The 23004-nt window shown below is 42.8% G+C and overlaps 2 protein-coding genes and 1 long non-coding RNA gene across 3 annotated transcripts; 1 reads left to right on the top strand and 2 right to left on the bottom strand.

Moving 5' to 3' along the window:
• Positions 1 to 9961: 9961 nt before the first annotated feature.
• Positions 9962 to 12645, bottom strand: LOC111960121 (uncharacterized). The gene is made up of 3 exons (XR_011475059.1): positions 12536 to 12645; positions 12359 to 12417; positions 9962 to 10509 (listed from the first exon to the last, which is right to left on the bottom strand). It is a non-coding gene; the product is annotated as an uncharacterized lncRNA (long non-coding RNA).
• A 968-nt stretch (positions 12646 to 13613) lies between these two features.
• LOC111960324 (RING finger protein 227-like) lies at positions 13614 to 14674 on the bottom strand. Its single transcript, XM_023982290.2, has 2 exons — positions 14194 to 14674; positions 13614 to 13997 (listed from the first exon to the last, which is right to left on the bottom strand). Exons 1-2 carry the CDS (start codon positions 14651 to 14653, stop codon positions 13939 to 13941), a joined length of 519 nt encoding a protein of 172 aa, XP_023838058.1. The 5' UTR covers positions 14654 to 14674; the 3' UTR covers positions 13614 to 13938.
• Positions 14675 to 21304: 6630 nt separating this feature from the next.
• On the top strand, positions 21305 to 22765 carry LOC139023857 (E3 ubiquitin-protein ligase RNF186-like). The gene has a single exon (XM_070437904.1). The coding sequence runs from the start codon at positions 21431 to 21433 to the stop codon at positions 22070 to 22072; it is 642 nt and encodes a 213-aa protein (XP_070294005.1). The 5' UTR covers positions 21305 to 21430; the 3' UTR covers positions 22073 to 22765.
• Positions 22766 to 23004: the final 239 nt, after the last annotated feature.

Here is a 23004-nt window from a genome sequence, read left to right as displayed (position 1 = left end):
TCATGCTGGCTGTTTTGGCCCCGTGGAGGACTCCATTGAGGACCTCATCTATGGATGGCCCTATCAGTGCCAAAACAAAAATACCTTTTGACTCTTTGACAATATATTAAATAGCTAGCTACAAGTTCAGACCTTTTTTTTTATTTTCTTGTATGTTAAATGCTATTATAACCTTGCCTTGATTTTGCAAAAAAAAAACTGTCTTGGATGTTTGAGAGACATCTTGCCTCCTTAGTTTGCGTCTGGGACACGTATGAAAGAAAGGGGTGAGAGGAAGCACTTCTGAAATTACTTCATGAACAATACTTACCATAAGTTGCCAATATGAGCCGTCACTGACAGAGAAAACACCCTTCAAAGAGAACCACATTTCTCTGTCCAACGTTTCACTAGCAGCACGTATGTCTATTCCGACGGTCAGTCCAAGGTGTCTGCCTCGTGCACTTCGTCCTCACTCTTGTCACATGACTGTCGGGACTCGTAGCATAACAAAGCAGCTTTATTGCTACCAGATTAGGATCTGTGGTCAGGGCAATTGGCCATAATGGTTTCTATAATAATGCAGAGGTGAGATTACGAAAGTAGTTGGTTTCTAACCTCACTGTGCCGGGTTTGTTTCTAATGACGGTTCACTGCAAGGCACAACAAGGCAGTGATACGAGCACACACTTACACATTAAAACACAAACAGTAAATAGTGTCAATGTTTCCAAAAGTTTTTGGGAAATGTTTTCTTTTGTTATATAATGACTCCATAATCTTCCAAACTGAAGCCAGAGAGTTCACTCTGAAATCAAAGTTAAGTCTGATGCTTTCTGGCCTCAAAAGTGGACAATGGTCATGAACCCAGTCACTGTTGAGGTCTGAAAGCATCAATATATATAACAAACTTCTACTTTGGAGGGAACTATCACTTTAAAGAGCTACTGAACATACCGATTGACACCTGTGTTTTTCTGTTGCTCACTAGAAAAACAAGGTTTCCTGATCGATTCCGCGTTTGGTTAATGATGTTTGCCCCCGTGAGACACTAGACGGGAAGCCTATTTCACTTCCTCAAAATCAATTTAACATAACTCAAGAAATCTGTAATTAGTTTTGATGTTTTGCCGAGGATGTTTTAGTCATGCAATTTTACATCTAACTAAGGTGTTTGGTGCAGTATTTCTCAAGTAAAAAAATGTGTGACGTGCTGGGCAGGTTTGTCTCACTATGTATGCTATTGGATAGAGAGCAGGTCTGTCTCACTTTAACTGTCTATGCTATTGGATAGAGAGCAATCACCGCAGCTGTTCACAACCATGTTAGTGGGCAAAATGGACATCATCAAATCAAAACCCAACCTTCATTTACCTGGTGTGACGCATGGACGTTCCAAACTCCGTTTTAGACCAGACTGACTTTATGACCAAAATTATCTAGTCAATTTTGACACTAGAATGAATGTTTCTGACTCATCTCGATGCCGTATGGGCCATTTCCAAATTGATTTGTTTCTTTTTAAAGTGAAATTAATGAATGGTGATCATGTATAATGAACTCTATTTGGGAGAATTCAGGGGTTGGGGGTGTTAAGCTTAATTGCTGTTCTCCATGACGATAGGGTGTTCTAGATTATCTACAATTCTAAATGGGAAATTCTGATGCTCTTTGACTGTGATGTGACAATTTCACTTTTGTTGCTTGGGAAGAAAAAACGACAACAAAAAAAGATCTAGGAGTTGTCCTTTGATTAAAGGTAATGATCTCATAAAAATAAGAGTTGTCTAGATGTCTGTGCGGAGGGACAGATTGAGACAAAGAGAAACAAGGCAAAGTGACGGGCACAGACAGTTATAAAGACAGGCGGTGGTACCGGCATACTGTACTGTAGTGACGGACACACACACACAAACACACACAATCACACTCATAAAGGCTTTAACAACCATAATCAAAACTGTTTAATGATTAGTTACCGTAAACAAAAAGCCTTTATTAGTCATCTCTCTCCCCAGTGATAAGATCGATGTGACTATGTAGTGGCAAGATGCCAACAGGGTTTATCACTCATCTCATTGGAATTATGACCAACTGCTTTGTTTGTGCCTGGGAAAGGCTGTGTGTGTGTGTGTGTGTGTGTCACACTCTCTCTGTCTCTCAGGCTCTCTCACTCACAATTAAATTAGTTTCAATGGGCATTATTAGCGAGAAAAGTCGGTATCTTTCATGTCTCTCCCTCTTTCCACTCAGTCTTTCTTTGCCTAATGAAGTCTATGTTGTGAGGATTCTCTGTGTCTGTCTCTCCCAGATGGCCTGGTAACTCAACCCCAGGTTATATGTGCACCAAATCCCCATTGGGATGAATAGGAATGAGAACACAACACACACACCCTGCATCTGTATGAACATGAAGCAGATGCTCTCACTCTCTCTGCCCTGCCCATGAATAGGATGGAATATGGGAGTAAAGGGCACATATCATCACCAGTATGTATTAGGGGAATATGAGGCTGAAACAGCTTCACCAGAAGGCCAATGAAAACCATGTAAGTACACTGTATCTGTAGTCTATTCACTGTGGCCCTGACCCTAATGCTCTTTTCTTATAAGCTGGCTCTTGTTCCCTCTCACCTAACCTCTCACCTCTATGCTTCCCTCAGGGCATGTTTAGCCTTGTTAGACTGACATGTGAATCGTGTAGTCTAAACTTAGACACAGGAGCGTAAATCTTAGGGGGGGACATGTCCCAATCAATGTTAAACAGACGTTAACAGAGACGCTAAAAAGCCAGAAAGCTCGGTGGCTTGGTCCTAGGTGAAGAAGTAAGCTGTACTGGAGCTAAGCGCTAGCTAACCGCTAACTACAAACACACTGCTTCCCTCTGTTAGGGCTGCTCTTACGTTACAGCGACCGTTGTTGCTGTAATGTGACAGGACAGGACAGCAGAGTAAAGTCTCTCAAAGAGCCAAGCTGTGAATGAATGGCCATTGAGATGGATGGATGGAGAAGGGATAAGAATATGGCACTTGGAGCCTCCACATCAGAAAGAGAGAGGTAGAGAATGATCGAGTGAGTTGGGAACTTCCGCCATCTGGTCATCATGGAGACGCAGTCAATGGCCATGTTCCGTTGCCTCCGCGGCAGTGCCAATATTCTGGGATGGCACCAAGGAGAGGTGGTAGAGGACACCGAGTTTAGATGGGCACCGGGCACAGACAGTCATGTCATAAACCTAGAGGAAACGAGAGATAGAGAGGGAGGGGGGACGACAGGTAAAGAGAAATGAGGGAGGGAAAGAGAGGGAGTGACAGAAACTGAAAGAGAGAGGAAGAGAGCAGCTTTCCTCGAAGGCCAGAAGACAACAGGTGGATCTGTGGCTGTGAACTCTAGTTGCAAAACTAGGTAGAAGGACACACCCTCTGTACAGCAGCGTCCTTTGCCTCTCACCCAAACACTCCGCCACAGGTGATTGGTGTCACCTTAATTGGGGAGGACGGGCTCGTGTTAAATGGCTGGAGCGGAATCAATGGAGCGGTATCAAAAACATTAAACACATGGTTTCCATGTGTTCGACCATTCCATTCGAGCCGTTCCAGCCATTATTATGCGCCGTCCTCCCCTCAGCAGCCTCCACTGGTCTCAGCCATGTGTTAGGGTGACGGACAGGAGCATGCGGATCCACACACATGCATACAGACTAGACATTGTAGGGCTTGGGGTACACATGACACACAGACAACAGGTGTGTGCTTACAATGTATACAGTATGTAATACTCATCAGTAGGCTATAAAAGAAAACTGAAAAAAATAAGTGATGATGTGATACTGTGCATTGTACATATTAATCCATCATTGTATTTGACGAAACAAAAAATGTATGGCTAACATGTTCCAGAATGACTTTTGGATGTGTACGTGGGGGCTTTTTCAAGCCTGTGTAGTGGTATCAAAAAGTATATTAATTGGCTTTTTATCACGATAAAAGCGTAGAATGGATGCATTTTAATACATTTAATTTCCCATGATCTGTCATTCATCAGCTCCAACCCCCATATGATGTAGCAGCATGTAGCTGTGCTCTGACCCATCGGCACGTTGGTAAGAATACAGGAAGTCTTCCTGCTTTATGACTTCCTCTCTGGCACGGCCAAACAGGAAGCTCACTCCGTGTTTGACACAGAAATAGCAGGAGTCCCTGAACCAGATGCACAGAAACACACTGTAGCACAAACATCATGTTTTTATAGTTTTTTATAAATATCTGAACTCTAGATTCATAGTATACTTGATAATAACCGTACAGTTTCGTACATTTCGGTTAATCACCCTCTCCTTCACATTCTCCTTTTTTAATCAATCACATTCTATGTTGTGCACTTAAGGTAATTTATTATGAAAATGTTGATGGTAAACATTGCAGTGCGTTACCACAATTACTACAGTACAGACTAATATGGAAATAGTAAAACTCAGCGATTCCAATGCTTCTGGTATCTGAAGTAATTTGATCTGCAAATGCCACAGCAGACCCAACCATTTCTAATGTATTTTCAGCCCCTTTCTTTGTCCTCCTTCCTCCCACTCTTTCAGTGTTCTTAGCCAAACAAAAATGTCTTCAATATCCCCCCCTCTTAATCATGCTCCATGGGAATGTGGATGTCAACGTTTATGTGTTTAGTTGCGTACTTTGTTAGTTCAGTTACTCTGTCGTGTTTGGTTCAGAGAGAGAAAGAAAACATAAAACTACCACATGTAGCGAGGGAGGGAGAGGGAGGGAGGGGAAGATGACGGTGAGGCCTCCATGCTTTACTTTCCTTGAAAGCTTCCTGAAAACCAGACACATGGTACAGAATTCCCCTCACAGTGGGAGACAGGGGGACCAGGGGGTAGACCGTTTTAAAGAGAGAAAACACACACACACACACATACATACATATGCAAAAACAAACACACAGAGTGAGAAAGAGAGTTACGAGAGAGAGAGCTTAGAAAGAGCCGTCAGTCTAACACCTTGGCTTTGATGGCTTTGAACTCTGAGGGGGACTTCTATGGGAAAGTGGAACACCACGAGTTTTGCAGGGGAGGGGTGGGTGGGCTGTAGGGTAGTTGCATTAATCCAATGTACAATGTACTTCAACTTGATTGACAGATCCCCCAAGCTTCTCCCTTGGCCCCCCGCTGCTGGATCCTGAAAAACAGTTGAGGACAAGCGAAGAAGTGGGTATTTTAGTGAGGCTTGCACGCTGGGAAAAGGTAAAGGGTCATCCTCCATAAATTAGACTGTTAGCACTGGGATTTGAGCTTAGCATGGACACATGGAACTGTGTTAGATCACTAGCGGCTGGACCAAAGCAACAACATCCCTGTACTTGTGAAATATGTCTCTAATTCAGACTGAAGAAAATTCCCAGTAAAAAGCCACTAAACTATACTGAAAACTATAAAATGCAACATGCAACAGTTTCAACGATTTTGCTGAGTTACAGTTCATATAAGGAACTCAGTCAATTGAAATGAATTCATTAGGCCCTAATCTATGGATTTCACGACTGGGCAGGGGCGCAGCCATGGGTGGGCCCACCACCCACTTGGAAGCCAGGCCGACCCACTGGGGAGCCAGACCCAGCTAATCAGAATGAGTTTTTCCCTACAAAAAAGGTTTATTACAGACAGAAATATACCTGAGCACATGTGGCATTGTGTTGTGACAAAATTGCAAATTTTAGAGTGGCCTGTTATTTTCCCCGGCTCAAGGTGCACCTGTGTAATTATTTTATTTGGATCTCTTTTAGTTCTCAAACACTTAAACATTAAAATACAATTTATAATACACTGACATATTTATCAGAGAAATACTCTAACAGTCTGAAAAGATAGATTGGTTCCTTCATCTTCCATAGTCCTGCACAAAAGTATTGTTTGAATGTATATATTGAAAGGTTTCTGGTTTGCTCAGATAAATTATTCAATTTCTTTATTGCTCTGAATCAAAATGTTGTTTTGCCTAGTGGGCTAACTAATGATCATGCTGTCAGCTTCTTGATAGTCCATCCACCTGACAGGTGTGGCGTATCTTGACAAAGGATAGAATGCTCACTAACCGTGATGTAAACAAATTTGTGCACACATTGAGAGAAATAAGCTTTTTATAAATATGGAACATTTCAGAGATATTTTATTACAGCTGGGACCAGCACTTCACATGTTGCGTTTATATTTTTGTTCAGTGTAGTTTCAAAGTTAATGTCACATCCACAAGTACAGTGAAATGCCTTTCTCGCTAGCTCTAACCCCAATAATGCAGTAATCTATAACGTAATACTAAAAATAAGTTAGAACAAAAACAAGAAACTAAGTAGGACTATAACTAATCCAGCAATAATGTTTGTATGTACAGTGAATTTGTTTTAGTTTCATCTTTGAGTTCCCCTGCTCTACTTCTACAGAGTCCTGTAGTAAGTAAGCACTAACATAACACTTTACACTGGGGAAACCAAGGGGACCTGGAAAAATAAAATATGCCTTTGGTTTTAAATAGTCACACGCCACCTAGTGGGCTAACTAAGTACTTGGAATAAGTGCACTTTAAATCAATGAGTCCAACAAGTCTAGACACGCTATTACTCCACTGTGTGTATGTCAAGAACGGCACTGACTACAATCTGGATATCAGGTTGACTGAATATGTATGTGATCTAGAACTCGGGGATTGTCTCTTGACATTAATTCCAATGTACATGTTCTTATGACAGATGCATTTCAACTATTGTTTCGATCTCATTTGACCTATTCCCCCCCCTCTCTAGCAGCAAGGTCAAGTGAACATAAACCACATTTACAGACTTTCTTGCGATAGACTTGTAAAACTAGACTCATTTACAACATCCAAAAGAGCAGTCATTATCTTTTTTTTAAAAGAGACGTTTTCCATGTGGTTTTGTCAAATAAGGGACCATTATGCCAAACCCTCAAGCCGAGACTGGATAGAAAGTCTGTCAGTAGATTTTAGCCAGAGGACCTTTACAAGGGACTCAACTGATGGGTAAACTATAATTTCACCAACAAAATTCCAATAAGTCTCCCTCCATTTCCGTTAACTAATACTCCCCATGACAAAATCCAAAGAATTTGTTCCCAAACAACCCTAAAATGATGTACAGTGGACCATGTGTGCATCCCAAATGCTACCCTTCTCCCCTATGTAGTGCACTACTTAGTATTAGATTAGAATGGGCATCTTGGGGTGAGATGTGAAAAAAAAAATTGCACTAATTGTTAATTTACTGTATTTTGCTCTTGAGATGTCAATGCTTGAAGTGGGTAATTGCTGGTTAATACATCCTATATTTATAAGCCGCTAAACCAATGTCAGATGTGGCTAACCAGATAAAGTAGACTAAAAAGTTGTTGGTGAATATGGTTGGTTCAACATAAGTAAATTCTTCCCAAAGAGAAAGTCTAACATCACATAACAATATCAACACTTATGGTGTCACCTGTACAAAAGGTTAACCACGCTGCAATCCTGTTAGTCGTCGCTGAATTGTTAAGTTTCAACCCAATGGCAAGTCTGCATTAAAGAGAACAAGAAAAATCTAAGTATGAATATTTATTATAAATTATCACATTTACAAGCACAACCATGTTCTGAATAAATACTTGAGCAGGGCTATCGGGTCAGGTCACATCTTTCATGAATTCAAACTGGACTGACTTCAAGGAAAGATTACCTGCAGACATCATCAACTAGTTAAGTTCTTTCCTCATGGCTCCCAAACTACTACCACTTTGAACATCCCCTATGACACTACCCACATCCCCCTTGCCACTCTGAGCAGTGTTACTTGGGAATGATGGGAGTGGGAAGGCCTTGGGGTCCCCTCATTCACCTTGGGGTGACCCGAACCCTCTGGGTGTTGGTTGATCCTTGTCCAGTGCACCGCCATCGTGGCCTGACGCTGCGGTATTGGATGTTGACTGCACACTGGGTCTGGAGCTTCCCCATGGTTGGATTCCACTGAAAGAGGCACTTCCTAGGATATCAGCAAATGGGATAGCCTTGAACCTCATGGTTTGGGGCTTGGCTGGTTGGGAGGCGGTGTCGTTCGAAGGTGAAATACTATTTTGGCTCTTCACCTTGACACGTTTGCCCTTTACAATGCTGCTGGTGGGTTTGCGATGCTCTGCAAGTTCAGTGGGGCTTAGGTCTGGTTGAACTTGGACTCTGGGAGGGCTTGGGTGGACACTGGGGGCATAGGTGGGCACAACTGGGGGTGTATGCTCTTTGCTGATGGGAGGCACTGTTTGTGCACCGAGATCAGCGACCTTGTCCTGGGTTGATCCTGCTTTGCTTCTAGGTTTTTGGAAGCCCATGAAAGCATAGCTATTCTGGCTTTTTGAGAGTTCACCAGATATGAACCTAAAGGGATTGCTTGTCATTTCATTTCTATCTGAGTCATGTGGGTGAGACTTGGGGTCTTCATAACCAGAATGATTCACAGTTTTGTGAAATGAGTCACTGCTTTGAGAAGCTTCGATACTGTGGAAATTTTGGCTCTGACTGGCTGTTGTCGAAGTAATGGAGGTGGGCTGGATTTCAGCAGGGGCAGATGCATTGCTGCCTGAGGGCCTAGTTTCACCTGGGAGCTTTATGCCCAGAACACCTTCATTCTGTCTGAACCTGGAACCTTTGGGCCTTCTGTAAATTACGGACTGAAACTTGTTGAATATAGCTTCAGGCTTGAAAGGGGCCGAGCTTGTTGGACCAGGTTTAGCCTCTCCTGCAGTCAAACTGTCATGGGAAACATTGTTGCCGGGCAGACTAAAGGTTGGCTGAACATGTTTTAGACTCTCACTCTGGGGAGATTGTAGTAGGGTTGGTTGGGATCCCTTGAAAACATGGCCGATTTTAGCCTTGTTATCCTCGCTAGGTGTATATCTAACAAACCAAGGCCTACCGGCTCTCGTGGTAGAGCCAGGCATGTCAGTGGTAGTAGTCTGCACTTCTGAAGACTGGACATTGGAGGCATGCAGGCTGTTAGAGACTAGGTCGTCTTCTATGGATATAAGTTGGACTTCTCGTGGACCTGATTTGAATGTCCTTGGGGCTAGAGTATCGCTTGGGGCAGAGGAAGTTGTAGTGGAAGCTACTCGAATTCTAGCGGCAAAGCTATACTTTCTGTATACAGCTGGATACCCACTGACAGAACTCATTCTCATGCCCCTAGGTATACCATGACTATTTCTCCAGCCAGTACCCTGACTCTTTGCAGTGTTTGTGTTGATTGAAGGTCTGATAGCAACAGAGGGTATGTCATCGTCACTCACGATGGGAGCCAATGTTTTCTCGGGATCTTGATATTGGAACCCTCCGAGTGTATTGACATTCATGGATCTTCCAGGTTTGTAACCACCTGTGGCTAACCCGTACTGACCACTGGATGAGCTTCTTAGCCCAGATTTCTTCCAAGGGACATAGCTACTCTTGGTTTTCAAAGACTGGTCAGGGGCAGTTTCTCTCTCTGCAGGCTCAGAGGGACTTTGGGTGGGTTGAGTTGCAGTGGGGGCTATTGTGTTCCAGAAAGAGCCAAATCTAATAAGAGGTTGAATTCTGCTGAAAGCACTTTTAGCCTGAGTTTTAGCCATTTCACCAGGGAAATAGCTACTAGGGCCATCTCCACTTCGAGCAAAGTTAGCACTGTGATGGAAGGGTTTGTTGATACTAGAAGCATGTTGGGCTTCACTGGTAGCATCTACTTTAGAAGAACCGGATTGGCTCAGAGTTGGTGGGTGCACTTGTTGTCCATTGGCAGACTTAAAAGCTGTAGGGTACAACTGAGAGCCTATGTAGCCATACCCCCTTTGCACATGTGTGGATCTTCCAGATCCATGAACACTGGAGTTTCCTTCACTTTGGTTAGCAGAGGCAGCACCAAGTCTGCTAATGGTCTTCACTCCTTCACTAGGGCCCTTGCGAGTGGTTTCAGAGGTGCTGGAAGTGGGTTGGGATTCCCTGAAGCGGTAGGAAGACAGAAACTTTCTGTATTTGGATTTCTCATTCGTGCTCACAGGGTTTTCAGCCTGTTGGGCTGGGATGGGGGTGTGTTCAACAGCAGGAGAGCCAAATATGTCCCTGGCAGGTTGCGAACTACTGGTGGTAACATGGCTCCTTTGGATCATAGGGTTTGAGACTGAATGAAAGGTACCAGAGGCACCCCAGGTTCTGGGGACAATTGGGCTACCTAGGCCACTAGAAGGGTAGGTACGAAAATGGACAGTCTTACTGGGCACAGAGATGTTTGAAAATCTGTTAGATTGACTGTTGGGAGGCTGAGACTCCTCACCATCAGGGGAACCTTCTATCCCAGTTTGGACTCCCGGTCTCAGCCTAAGGACACTACTGGGGACCGGTTGGCTTGGGCTGAGACTATGGCTCTGGCTAAATGTGTAAGGGTTGTAGAAAGTCCTCCATTTTCTTGGGCCCTGTGTACCGAGAGAACTTCTCTGTTCCTGTACTGCTCTCCTGCCTACAGGGAAATAAGAGTGCAATTCAGTATTATTCATAAATTTCATGTCTAAATACACTGAACAAAATTACAAGATGCAACATGTAAAGTGTTGTCCCCATGTCCTGAAATAACAGATCCCAGAAATGTCAAACACAGCTTATTTCTCAAATTTGTTCACATTCCTGTAAATTAGCATTTCTCCTTTGCCAAGACAATCCATCCACCGGACAGGTGTGGCATATAAAGAAACTGATTAAACAGCATGATCATTACACAGGTGCACCTTGTGCTGGGGACAATAAGACATCTGTGGCATTGTGTTGGTGAGACAAAACTGCACATTTTAGAGTGGCCTTATGTTTGTAGGGAGCGTGCAATTGGCATGCTGACTGCAGGATTGTCCACCAAAACTGTTACCAGAGGAAGGAATGTTAGTTTCTCTACCATAAGCCACCGCCGTAGTTTCAGAGAATTTGACAGTACGTTCAACCGGCATAACAACCGCAGACCACGTGTAACCATGCCAGCCTAGGCCTCCACATCTGGCTTCTTCACCTGCGGGGGTCGTCGGAGACCAGCCACACGGACAGCTGATGAAACTGGGTTTGCACAACCAAAGAAATAAATAATCTCAGGGAAGCGCATCTGCATGCTCGTCAACACCAGCGTTTGGGCCTGACTGCAGTTTGGCGTCGTAACGTACTTCAGTGGCAAAATGCTCACCGTCGATGGCCACTGGAGAAGTGTGCTCTTCACGGATGAATGCCGGTTTCAACTGTACCGGGCAGATAGCGTGTATGGCGTTGTGTGGGCGAGCAGTTTGTCAATGTGAACAGAGTGCCCCATGGTGGCAGTTGGGTTATGTATGGGCAGACATACACTACGTACACAATTGCATTTTAAAAATCGGTGGCAATTTGAATGCACAGAGATACCATGAGATCCTGAGGCCCATTGTCGTACCATTGATCCGCCACCATGTTTCAGCATGATAATGCACAGCCCCATGTCGCAAGGATCTGTACACAAAGTGTCCCAGTTCTTCCATGGCCTGCATACTCAGACATGTCACCCATTGAGCATGTTTGGGATGCTGTGGTTCGACATGTACAAAAGCATGTTCCAGTTCCTGACAATATCCAGCAACATCGCACAGCCATTGTGGAATGTTGTCACACTCCTCTTCAATCAGCCTGATAGCTCCTTCGCATAGAGTTAGTTGTGCTGCATGAGGCAAATGGTGGTCACACCAGATATTGACTGGTTTTCTGAGCCATGCCCCTACCTTTCTAAAGGTATCTATGGATTTCACATGACTGGGAATACAGACTAGGGCCTAGTGAATTTTACATTTGACAGATTCCCTTATATGAACTGTAACTCAGTAAAATTGTTGGTGAGTGAATTAAAACCTCACATCAATTGCGTCACTGAATTAAATGGACATGTTGGTAGTGCTCAATTTCCTAGTCAGATTATTTGGACAGAAAAAAAATGCTGAGCTCTAAATATAAAATGTTAAAAGTTTGCTTGTCCTTACATTTAATATGTATGGTGACTAATAAAGTAACACGGCAGCTATGGAAGTTCACTGAGCATGTTGTTTTCAAACAAACAGTCTAAATCATATCGCCTCAAGGAAAACAATTTCACGTCACAAGATATGAGGTCAAGCACACAGGTTATGTAAGGATAGATTCTGAGCAATACCCCTGGGCAGCTGGATGTTGTTAACCATTAACCCAACTCACGTATTGAAGTCTATGACAAACAAAAACTTTACGGACATAGGTATGACCCAAAAAAAACATTCACTTTCTGTGCAATAAGTTAAAAATAGAAATGGTATCATGTTTATTACTCTTACCCCTTGATAAACATGAACTGACATCCACAGTAGCTAATACCAGGCACAGGAACAGAAGTCTGTAGGACAAAAAAAAAAGAGATATTTACATTACTGAAAGACAAGTAAATTTCTCATTGTTATCACAGTACACAAAGTATTGGGCAATAGTCTGAAGCTACTTGATTAAGAACATACCTAGATTTAAGTCTTAGAGTCCTCGACATTATTGCTGGCCATCAACCAACATATGATACACGGCAGCACAATCAGATTGTAACTGACAAGGAGTCCAAGGTAAAAGCCTTGATCAACCTCAAGGTTCCTCTAGTTGTTAAATAGTGCGCTGTGCTCACAGATCCCCTTGATTAGCATATTAGATGTGCCTGTTGCTATCTCAACAGGTGCATCTAATTCAGGACCCGTTCAGAAGAGTGCAACATTACAGTATGTTTCAATAGGGATGTATTGTGTAGATTAAAACATATTCTTGTCTGTATAGAATAGGCCAGGGAATCACGTTAGCGCTGTTACATTTCAATTTGCGTCCTGAAATTTTCTGAACGTTTCACCTCACTGAACACACGCCCGGCCCATGTGAACACAGGTGCAACCATTTATGTTGATTGCATCCTCCAGATTTTTTTAGGAAAATGACACCTGGTCTCACTTGTTGGATAGGTCTATACGGCATGAGTTTACGCAGTCTTATATTCTAAATAATGGTAAACCAAGCAGAAGTTCAGAACAGTATTATTTATTAACTTATTCTTCAGCGAAAAAGCAAGCATCAGTTATTACTGCACGCCATTCATCCCGGCGAGATGAAAATTAACAAAACAATAACATGTTTTATTACAACAAAACAAAGGTGTAAAATATCACACACAATCAATAGAAGTGAATTAAATAAATACATTATATTCAAATAAAGTTTTCTCTTGAACTGAGCACCAACAATATTCAACACATTCTAAAATTTGGAAATGGAAAGCCATAGGCTACATCAAAGCACAAAAAAATACAATTTTAGATAAAACTATTTCATTCAGTAGCCCAATGGCTTCAAAGAATAGCCTATAGTTGTGTTATTTTAGGCCTTTACAATTATGTTACCATTATGTGTTTGGTCACCATCAATTATTACATGCATGTGTGAAGGGACACATAGGCCTTTTTAGCTATTATATGGAATACATATTACTGCTTGCTCCAACTGGACCCGCCAGTCTTCTACATTCCAAATTGGCTACTGTAGTGTAGGCTCGTGGACGGCAACGCCCCCTCTCTGATCAATCAGGTGCAGCTGAGGTGTGTTCAGTTCGATCGAACGTTTGCTAAGTTACGGAACGGTTTGTACCGACTGACACGTTTCCCCAAAACGTTCTTGAACAGACTGTGATAGGCTGGCTCCCGTTTGGTGGGTGTGTCGAGGTGTGGCTTGAAGCAATGAGTGACGTATTTAAAAGGGCAGTGGGCACGCTGACAGCTTTCTCAAACTGGTCGTTCAGTACAGCACCGGATCCGTTCAACTGAAAGTGCCAGAACGTAAAAACGTACTGAATGCAGCCCTGATGACTTTCCAGTCAATGAAGTCCGCATCAAATGGTATAGCATGACATCATGAAGAGGTCTATTAGGTCCTCATCAGTCATACAATCTGTAGGGGAAAAATCAAATATGTATGAGAATACAATAAATGGCCTTCTTTAGGCAGGCTATAATAGCCTACTTTGGTCCGCAGGTAATTTGTTAATGAAAATGCCATCAAAGTAGGCTAAGAAAAGAAACTACCGGAATATGAAGTAATGTTTTGTGAAAACTAAAGAGTATTGCAATAGAATAGGGCTACTTACGCGCTCTCCTTTGGGAATGATTCCCAGTGAATTTGCCCCAGACGCGCCTCAGCGAACGGTGGAACCTTCCACCTCTGGAACCCGAAGATGAGTCCCTTTCCTCGGCTGAGTTCTCATGAGGAGTCTCGTTGTCATCCTCCTTCCCCTCACTATCCTCCTCGTCGTCTGTCATGCTTTCATCGAGAACGCCAGATACCACCATGCGCTCTAGAACACTTTCGTCTACCCGAAGCGCTGCCCTCACTTTACCCGATACAGAGGTCGGGTATCGGCAGAGTGGGCAAACAATTGTCTTGTCCTGCGGCGAACATTCCTTGGATTCCACTTCACATACTGAGGATTGGGAAAGAGTCACCAGACAGCGCTCACAAAAACTGTGTTTACACTGTAACTCACGAGGACACCGACGGCCGGTGTTGTAGCTTCGGTAACAAATTCCGCACTCAAGTTCTGAACACATTTTTCGTTCAACGAGAATGAACTGTCTGAATGAATTGGCTATTAGGCTATATTTATATTTCTTAGTGTGGGAGGGACTTTCACTTGACAGATTGCCAAAAAAATAGTAGTAACCTATGACTAATCTTTTGGAAATAGTGATGTCATCAAAGAGACGCGGCGTTCGCGTGCTAACCCTCCCACACGTCCTTTTTACTGTATATGGAAGAGAGTTAGTGGGCCATTCTGCTACAGTTTGGCCAATGTCTCTGATATTCAACCACAGTTTCCAGGTATGAAGAAAGCCCACTATACAGATGAACTATCACCCACATTTCCCAGATATAACAGAACCATGAATGTAAGACAAAGTGCTTGCATCAAGAATGTTTCCTCTCCTTTGAAATAGTGATTTTAATATTATTATGTGTCAAACTGGCTCCTGTCTGTCTGTGTCTTTAAACAACAGAACTGCCTTATGGGGGGAGGAGAGAGGCAAAGATACGAGTAAGAATCTTTTAAAAATTCCAGATCCCTTAGTAAATTCCCTCTGTCTGTTTCTTGATGACAGCAGACTACTTTGTAACTGGATAGAACAGGAGTGAGCCTTGACTGCAAGGAGCTTGAGCTGTCAACTTCCGATGCTGTCCCATAGCCTATCTGCTAATACCTGTCTAGCCCATAGATAAACCCATATCAGTCACTTAAGATGACCCATATGTCTCACTGTTGTCTACTCTAGTGACTCACACTGGCTCCGATACCCTTTGAATTCCATCTCATTTGATATGCCCTTGATTACTGTAAGCATAATAGAAACATTGATATCAAACAAGCTGATAGTTGCAAACGTGTTGTGCAACAATCTGTTATGAAAACACAGCAACATACTATTGTCTCTGTTGCCGCTGCCTACCCACTCTACTCACTCTACTGGCTTTACCCTTCCCAGAAATCCCAGCACCTCCCTCTTACTGACACTCTCAGGGGTGTATCTGGTCGTAAACGTGACGTCAGCCTTTCCTCCCCACGCTAATCCTCCAGACAAAGCCCAGGACCTATCAGGTGACCCAGTAACTCTTTTCATGGTGATTTCCTCCTCCTACAGTCAAAGCCAAGAGTAACAGGATCTTAGGGAGGATAAGACATTTGAAAGAAATTAGGCAGTACTCTTTGATGTGTTATTGTGATCTGAGGAACCATTTTCCTCTATGCCTGCCACCTGTAGATTGACTTACTGTAAAAAGGGATAGTCTATTTATGTAAAGAACAAAACCGTGTAGAACTTGTACTGAACATGCTTTTTAGTCCAGGGGTAGGCTTAATTTGGGTCTATTAAACCTGCCCATAACCTTTACAAACATAATACAATTTTATTTTTTTAATTACACATTCCTTTCACTTTCTCATTCCCAGCTCAGTCCATATAATGATGAATTGACAAACTATTTAACTTTTGTCATGTGATTGGGAAGTACCGAGATTCCGTTCTTCATTTGAAATAACACCCACATGGGGCTCTGAAGTTTAAACTCAGCTCAGATAAGGAGACGAGGAAAGCTGGGTGTGTGTTTTGAAAGTGAGTCATCCTCTCGTGGGTGAAAGAGTGTAACGTCCAATCTCACACATACATTATGGTGACTCGATGCGATAAGGTCCACTGACTGTCATACCTGACCAGACACGCCACTCTGGGTTTCTTCACGGTACCCAAACAAAAAAACTTATTGAATACGTCGCTTAGTTATGTATTAGAGCCATGTCATCATGGAATTCTCTGCCACCAGAGGTTACTCAGGCAAAAAGCAAGTTTAGCTTTGAAAAACAGATACAAAAAGACATATTGTATCACAGTGCCTCTTCACTCATCTAATGTAACGGCACTGTATATTAATATGTATATATGAATAGTGTGTAAATATTCATATATAATTGTGACATACGATACACACACACACCATACCACAGCATGAATGCACAGAAACACATGCACAGATAATATTTGTGAATTAGGCAAAGAGTGATTTTTTTGTATCCTATTTTTGGCAACCTAACTGTATAGGGATCTTATTTGACTGCATACATGCATGATCAGAGACATGTTTCTCTGTAGATATACTATATATACAAAATAATGTAGACACCCCTTGAAATTAGTGGATTCAGCTATTTCAGCCACACCCCTTGCTGACAGGGGTTTAAAATTGAGCACACAGCCATGCCATCTCCATAGACAAACTTTGACAGTAGAATGGCCTTACTGAAGAGCTCAGTAACTTTCAACGTGGCACCGTCATAGGATGTCACCTTTCGAACAAGTCAGTTCATCAAATTTCTGCCCTGATAGAGCTGCCCCCGTCAACTGTAAGTGCTGTTATTGTGAAGTGGAAACGCCTAGGAGCAACAATGGCTCAGCCGCGAAGTGGTAGGCCACACAAGCTCACAGAATGGGACCGCCGAGTACTGAAGCGCGTAACACATAAAATTGTCTGTCCTTGGCTGCAACACTCACTACTGAGTTCCAAACTGCCTCTGGAAGCAATGTCAGCACAAGAACTGTTCGTCGGGAGCTTCATGAAATGGGTTTCCATGGCCGAGCAGCCGCACACAAGCCTAAGATCACCATGTGCAATGCCAAGCGTCGGCTGCAGTGGTGTAAAGCTCGCCGCCATTGGACTCTGGAGCAGTGGAAACGTGTTCTCTGGAGTGATGAATCATGCTTCACCATCTGACAGTCCGACGAACGAATCTGGGTTTGGCGGATGCCAGGAGAACGCTACCTGCCCGAATGCATAGTGCCAAACTGCCAACTGTAAAGTTTGGAGGAGACAAAGACAATGTACATACAACACACTGTACTATGAGGACTGTGAGAAGTGTCAGGGTTATAGGAGGTGGCTTCTACCTCTATTCCATGTCCCTGGTTACCAGTTACCACCACAACCTAGAGATGACTTAATATCAGGGCAACCAGGAGATAACCCTGGCTGCAGTAGGAGAGAGGAGAGGATGTCAAGGCATGGGTAAAGCAAGAGAGGAGAGGAGATATGGAGTGAAAGAAAACAGAGAGAGGGAGAGCGAGCCAGTATAAATAAGAGGTAGAGAGGTAGATTAATGAAGTGTGTTGTTAATTTTTACTGTAAATGAGAACCATGATGTGTCCGGTGAGAATTTTGGTAGTGGAGAGGAACGTCAAAGCTCACCGTTATCTGAGGGGTGTGTGACAGCGAGTGTATGAGGCGGTAAGTGTTTGTTATCTTCCCACACACTACATGGTTATGAATTCTCGGTGACTTTAACTCCCATGGTGGTTTCATATCAACTGAACTACATACAGTAGATCAAGTATGGCAATATATTAATATACAGGCTATCATAGCAGTTGTGACATCATGCAGTATGTATTTTTGCCATTCTGTTGTAATGCTGCACTGTATACCATTTCTGACTGTGGATGTCAAGGAGTTGGAGAAAGTCATTCATTATTGTCAAGCAAATTACACAGGGTAAATGTTGACCAAATTTGTCTGGAATGTGTATTGAGATTATTGAACCAAATACAAGTGTGACATGTACAGATAGACCAATCCCATGGAAACATGTTTCTTACAATCTCTGCTCCTGGGGCCCAATACAAAATAGACCACTATTGCTAGGCAACTGCCCTGTTGAGTACGGCTTGCCTTGCTCTATCCCATGTGAATGGAGAGGCTGCTGTTTATGAAAGTACAGTTTGATCTTTATGAGGTAAACACATGGACACCTAAGGGAATATCAGATGAGTACAGCACACCCCTTTTCCATCATGTACTGTATATTACAATTGATTTTCATATTGTGGTTCATTGGTCCTATTGTGCAGCAGTGGAACAACACTTTGGGAGGAGATCCTTGGCAGTTTACTTGATTCAAATCTCTATTTCACTAGTCAACTATCAGTGGAATTTTAAACAAACCCAGTAGTGCTGAGGGCATTCTTATTCCTTGTATGATCGTTGCGTTGGTGTTGTTGGTGCATCAGCATTCTAACTAGCCCACAGTGAGAAATACCTGAAACGCAACCAAACACAACAACACACAGAGGGACAGAGAGAGAGTGTCGGGCCCGGTAATCACTTCTATCCACAGCTCCTGTCCTACTTTGTTTTTCCACCTCCACTTCTCTACCTTTTACTTATTATACTGCTTTCATATAGAGAAGAAAAGGGACATGTTTATCTGACCCCTCTTACAAACAAACAGAAAAAACGTAAGACTACTATTATATTATAACTATTTCGGTGACAACCTGGTTGATTAACAATATTGGGTTGTTGTTTTCTATATAAAAAAATGTGGGACACAAAAAAAACAAAAAAAATTGCAATCCTATCTTCAAAAGCGTGCGAGTATCCTGTTCATATTTCACAACCACGGGCTTTTGTAGCTGCCTTTACTCGATTGAGCAAAAATAATAGCTTACACTTGATTTGGGCTAAATTATTGCATGCTAAATGATCCTGATCAGTGATAGTTGAGCAAACGAATAGATGAGCTATACCACCTCCACTTATTTGCCCATAAAGAAACCAATTAACCAAGTAGCGTATACAGAAGGAGATCAGTGAAACAAAATCACATTGATTGAAGTCACGGGCTTTTGGTTGGGAGTAGTTCTAGGCTACTAAACGACTGTGAGTGAAGAGCAAAATAATCCACTAGCTAAACTAAACTACATAACATGCAGGCAAAATGTTCTAATAAATGAGCCAACTAGACAAGATGATCATGAGCAGCACTCGCCTCAGTTTAGCTAACATTTTCCCAGCCTAATTGTAGCCTAACCAATATCCAAACAGAGATTCAGTGAAAACAAATCGGACATTGATTTATCATGCTTGTCTCAAAACAGAGCGATGGCGCTGTCCCAGTCTGAAAACTGCGCACAAACTGAAATTATAATCTAGTTGACCGTAGGCGGGTAGGCTATTGCTTGAAATGTATTACAATGATTGGATGACTTTGGGCGTTTCAGTAAGCAACAATTTGATAGTATGCCTTCAATTGCATTAGCCTACTTTATGCCAATATTTTCATCGTTCAGTGATAGTTATTCCCACAGTAATTCATAATGGATCCATCCAGTTGTGGTTAAGAAAACAGTGCATGCTTAGTGGTGGGTTATGGGAGAAGTGGCAGGACGATGGTTAACTGGCGTTGCCTCGCAACCATCAAGAGTTTAAAGCCTCTTAAATTGTAAAGTCCCCTGTTTAGGGGACCTACATTTTGTTTTATAAATCGATTTGTGCACATGCCTGCAATCGTTACATCATAGCGCAGTAGGAGAGAGTGGTTTCATCACAGTAGCACATTCAGAGATCGATTTATAGCGATTCATCTCAAATAGTTTATAGATTAAAAAAAAAAAATGTCATAGATAGACAAGATTAATATGAGATGAAAGGGAAGTTCCTAATGGGTTCAGGAAGCTAAGATAGAGCTCAGTGAGACCTTCACAGTGATGGGGGCTGATGTTCTGATCAAATCACATTTTATTTGTCACATGCACCAAATACAACAGGTGTAAGACCTTACAGTGAAATGCTTACTTACAAGCCCTTAAGCAACAATGAAGTTTTAAGAAAAATACAACAAAAAAAGAAATAAAAGTAACAAATAATTAAAGAGCACCATTAAAATAACAATAGCGAGGCTATATACAGGGTGTTCTGGTACAGATCAAGAGAGACCTTTAGAAAATATGCACATTTTCTCTAACACTAAACATACAAATCTGTATTTTATAGTTATAAGGAAGGTGAAATGTTATAATCTGATTATACTATATTTAGGAAGTATATACATAATTTCAAGCTGTATTTATACAGTTCTGTTGAATAGGAAATACGTCATATAAAATATTTCATATTTTTATCATATTTGTACTGTGTATTTGAGCTGTGTCCTCAAGTGAATACACCTCAGCAATAAAAAATTAAAATTAAATTACAAAAAAAGTGAGACTTTCTTGGAGTATGCAACATTACTAGTTATTGTTTATGGCCCTCTCATAATAAATAATTACTTTGGGGAATTACATTTAGTTACATTTAACTGGTTTAAATAGCATAGTGCGTGCCAATGCCGCCTCAGCATTACGGCTAAGTTTCATACTAAGCCGTAGGCAGAAGTTTACCAAAATGATTACTAGATCATTAGGCGGCAATAAAAGTTTTGGCTTTGATACCGGCAATAGCTTTCAGATATATGGAAAAGGCGGAAAAAAGTTGGCAGTATGGGAAAGTTGGCGGAAGAACGTCTTAGTATGAAAGGGATATCAGTTTGAGTGTGGATCCTGCAGTCAGGCTTTCCATTTCCTCTGCTCCCCACTGCTAGGGGCTAGGGGGCAGGCTTTACATCTCTTCTTCATTTGGTAATTAACTGAAGCCAGTGATTCAAGGGCTTAGGAATCTCGTCATAAACCAAGCTGAAACAGAACAGAAAACCCCAAGGACCAGGTTTAAGATGAACTATTTGTACCCCATATAGGCCTAGGCCCATTTTATTTTCCCTCTGTTACACACCTACTGAAAGGTTAGGTTATGATAGCCAAAAACACTTGAACTGTAATACTGTATCAGAATATAATCAATATGTATTATATCATATCTTCCTCCATGTTCTGCAGACATAGAACATCTGCAGCAAAGAACATCTGCAGCAAAGAACATCTGACCACCCCAAACGCAGTCTGACCCTGAACCCCACCCCCCTCCCCCCCAACTCCCATCCCCACTTCCATCTCTCCCTTTCGCTCACGATGGCTGAGCCTCCAGAACCAGTGCACTTCCAGGGGGACCAAGCATCAGCAGAAGCAGCGGCACTCGGCTCTGAGCCGGGTGAGTCCACAGAGGTGGAGTGTCCCATCTGCTACCACGAGTACAACCAGTGTGGCAAGTGTCCTCGCATGCTGGAATGCCTCCACGTCTTCTGCACCGAGTGCCTCCAGAGAATCCAGCTGTTCCCGTATCCAGCTGAACCCGCGGACCCCCAGAGCCCTCGCAGCACTGCCATTTTCTGCCCCCTCTGCCGCCACCCCACCCTGCTGGAGACCGGCGACCCCCTCACCCTGCCCTGCAACTCCCGCATCCTGGCTCAACTGCCCCCCATGGCTTTCTGCACACCCGTGTCGATGGCTGCCCACTTGGCCACCGTCACCCAGAGGGTGGTCCTCTCCCTGGATACCAGCAGGGACGCCCGCTTCATCATCCTGCCCACAGTGAGCCTAAGGGTGGAGCAGATGCACCCAAGCGATAGGCCCCATGGTGGAGGTGTGGGCCTGGTGGGTGAGGTGGAGGTGCTGCAGCACCACAGGAGGACCCTGGCCGTGGTGTTCTGGGTGTTGTTTGTGATGACCTGCGTGGTGGGACTGGTGTTTGGGCCCAGGTTTTTCCGCAACTGAGGGGAGAAGGAACCGAGGGGCCTGTTCCAATACTTTTACATGCTGCCTTCCTTCCTTTTGTCTTTCCTTGTTTCCTTCCCCCTTGCTCAAGGAAGGAAGGAAGGAAGGGTGTATTGTCAAAATATTTGAATATGGCCTAAGATCTAGACTGAACTACGGGCCTACATCAAACGTAGCCTTGAAACGTCCTGTTAACTTCAATTCAACTGTAAATGACATATCTTTAAAATATATAAAAGGTTGATGCATACAGTCTCATAATCACATGTCTAGTTCCGATTGTTGAGAAAATTATATATAGACAGTTCTGAGTTGTTTGGCTATGCACTGATTTAGAGTTCCCTCTAGTGGTCTAATCTAGGAGCGCCTATTACATTGGGGCGCCAGGTAGCCTAGTGGTTAGAGTGTTGGGCCAGTCAACAGCTTGCTTGTTTCGAATCCCTGATCCGAATAGGAGATAAATCTGCCGATCTGCCCTTGAGCAAGGCACTTAACCTTAATTGCTCCAGGGTTGCGCAATAATGCCTGATCCCTGGCCTTGACCCCACTCTCTGAGAGTGTCTCAGGGGGAGTGGAATTTCACACCAAGCACTTGTACAGGTTAACCATTAGTACATGTGTAAGTCACTCTGGATAAGAGCGTCTGCTAAATGACTTAAATGTAAATGTAAATGTGTGAAACAGGACAAATATAAGCACCCCCTATTTGACCTTTGATTGTATTGGGTATTTATTAAAATCTTTTCATATGTTTCACATTTTGACTCTCTCCCCCTGTGCATGTGTGTGTGTGTAAAATCATTTAGGCTACATAATGAAGATGAATTATGACTAATGTGAATGTGGAAAATGTATTGTGGAATAAAATCTCCGGAATATTTCTACAGGGGGACGAGGGCACGTTTAGCAAAAACGTAAAGGGAGCATACACG

This window comes from Salvelinus sp. IW2-2015, linkage group LG37 (genome assembly GCF_002910315.2).
Source record: "Salvelinus sp. IW2-2015 linkage group LG37, ASM291031v2, whole genome shotgun sequence".
In the NCBI taxonomy this organism is placed as follows: Eukaryota; Metazoa; Chordata; class Actinopteri; order Salmoniformes; family Salmonidae; genus Salvelinus; species Salvelinus sp. IW2-2015.
Note: the sequence above shows the minus strand (reverse complement) of the source record. Positions and strands in the feature narration are given on the sequence as shown.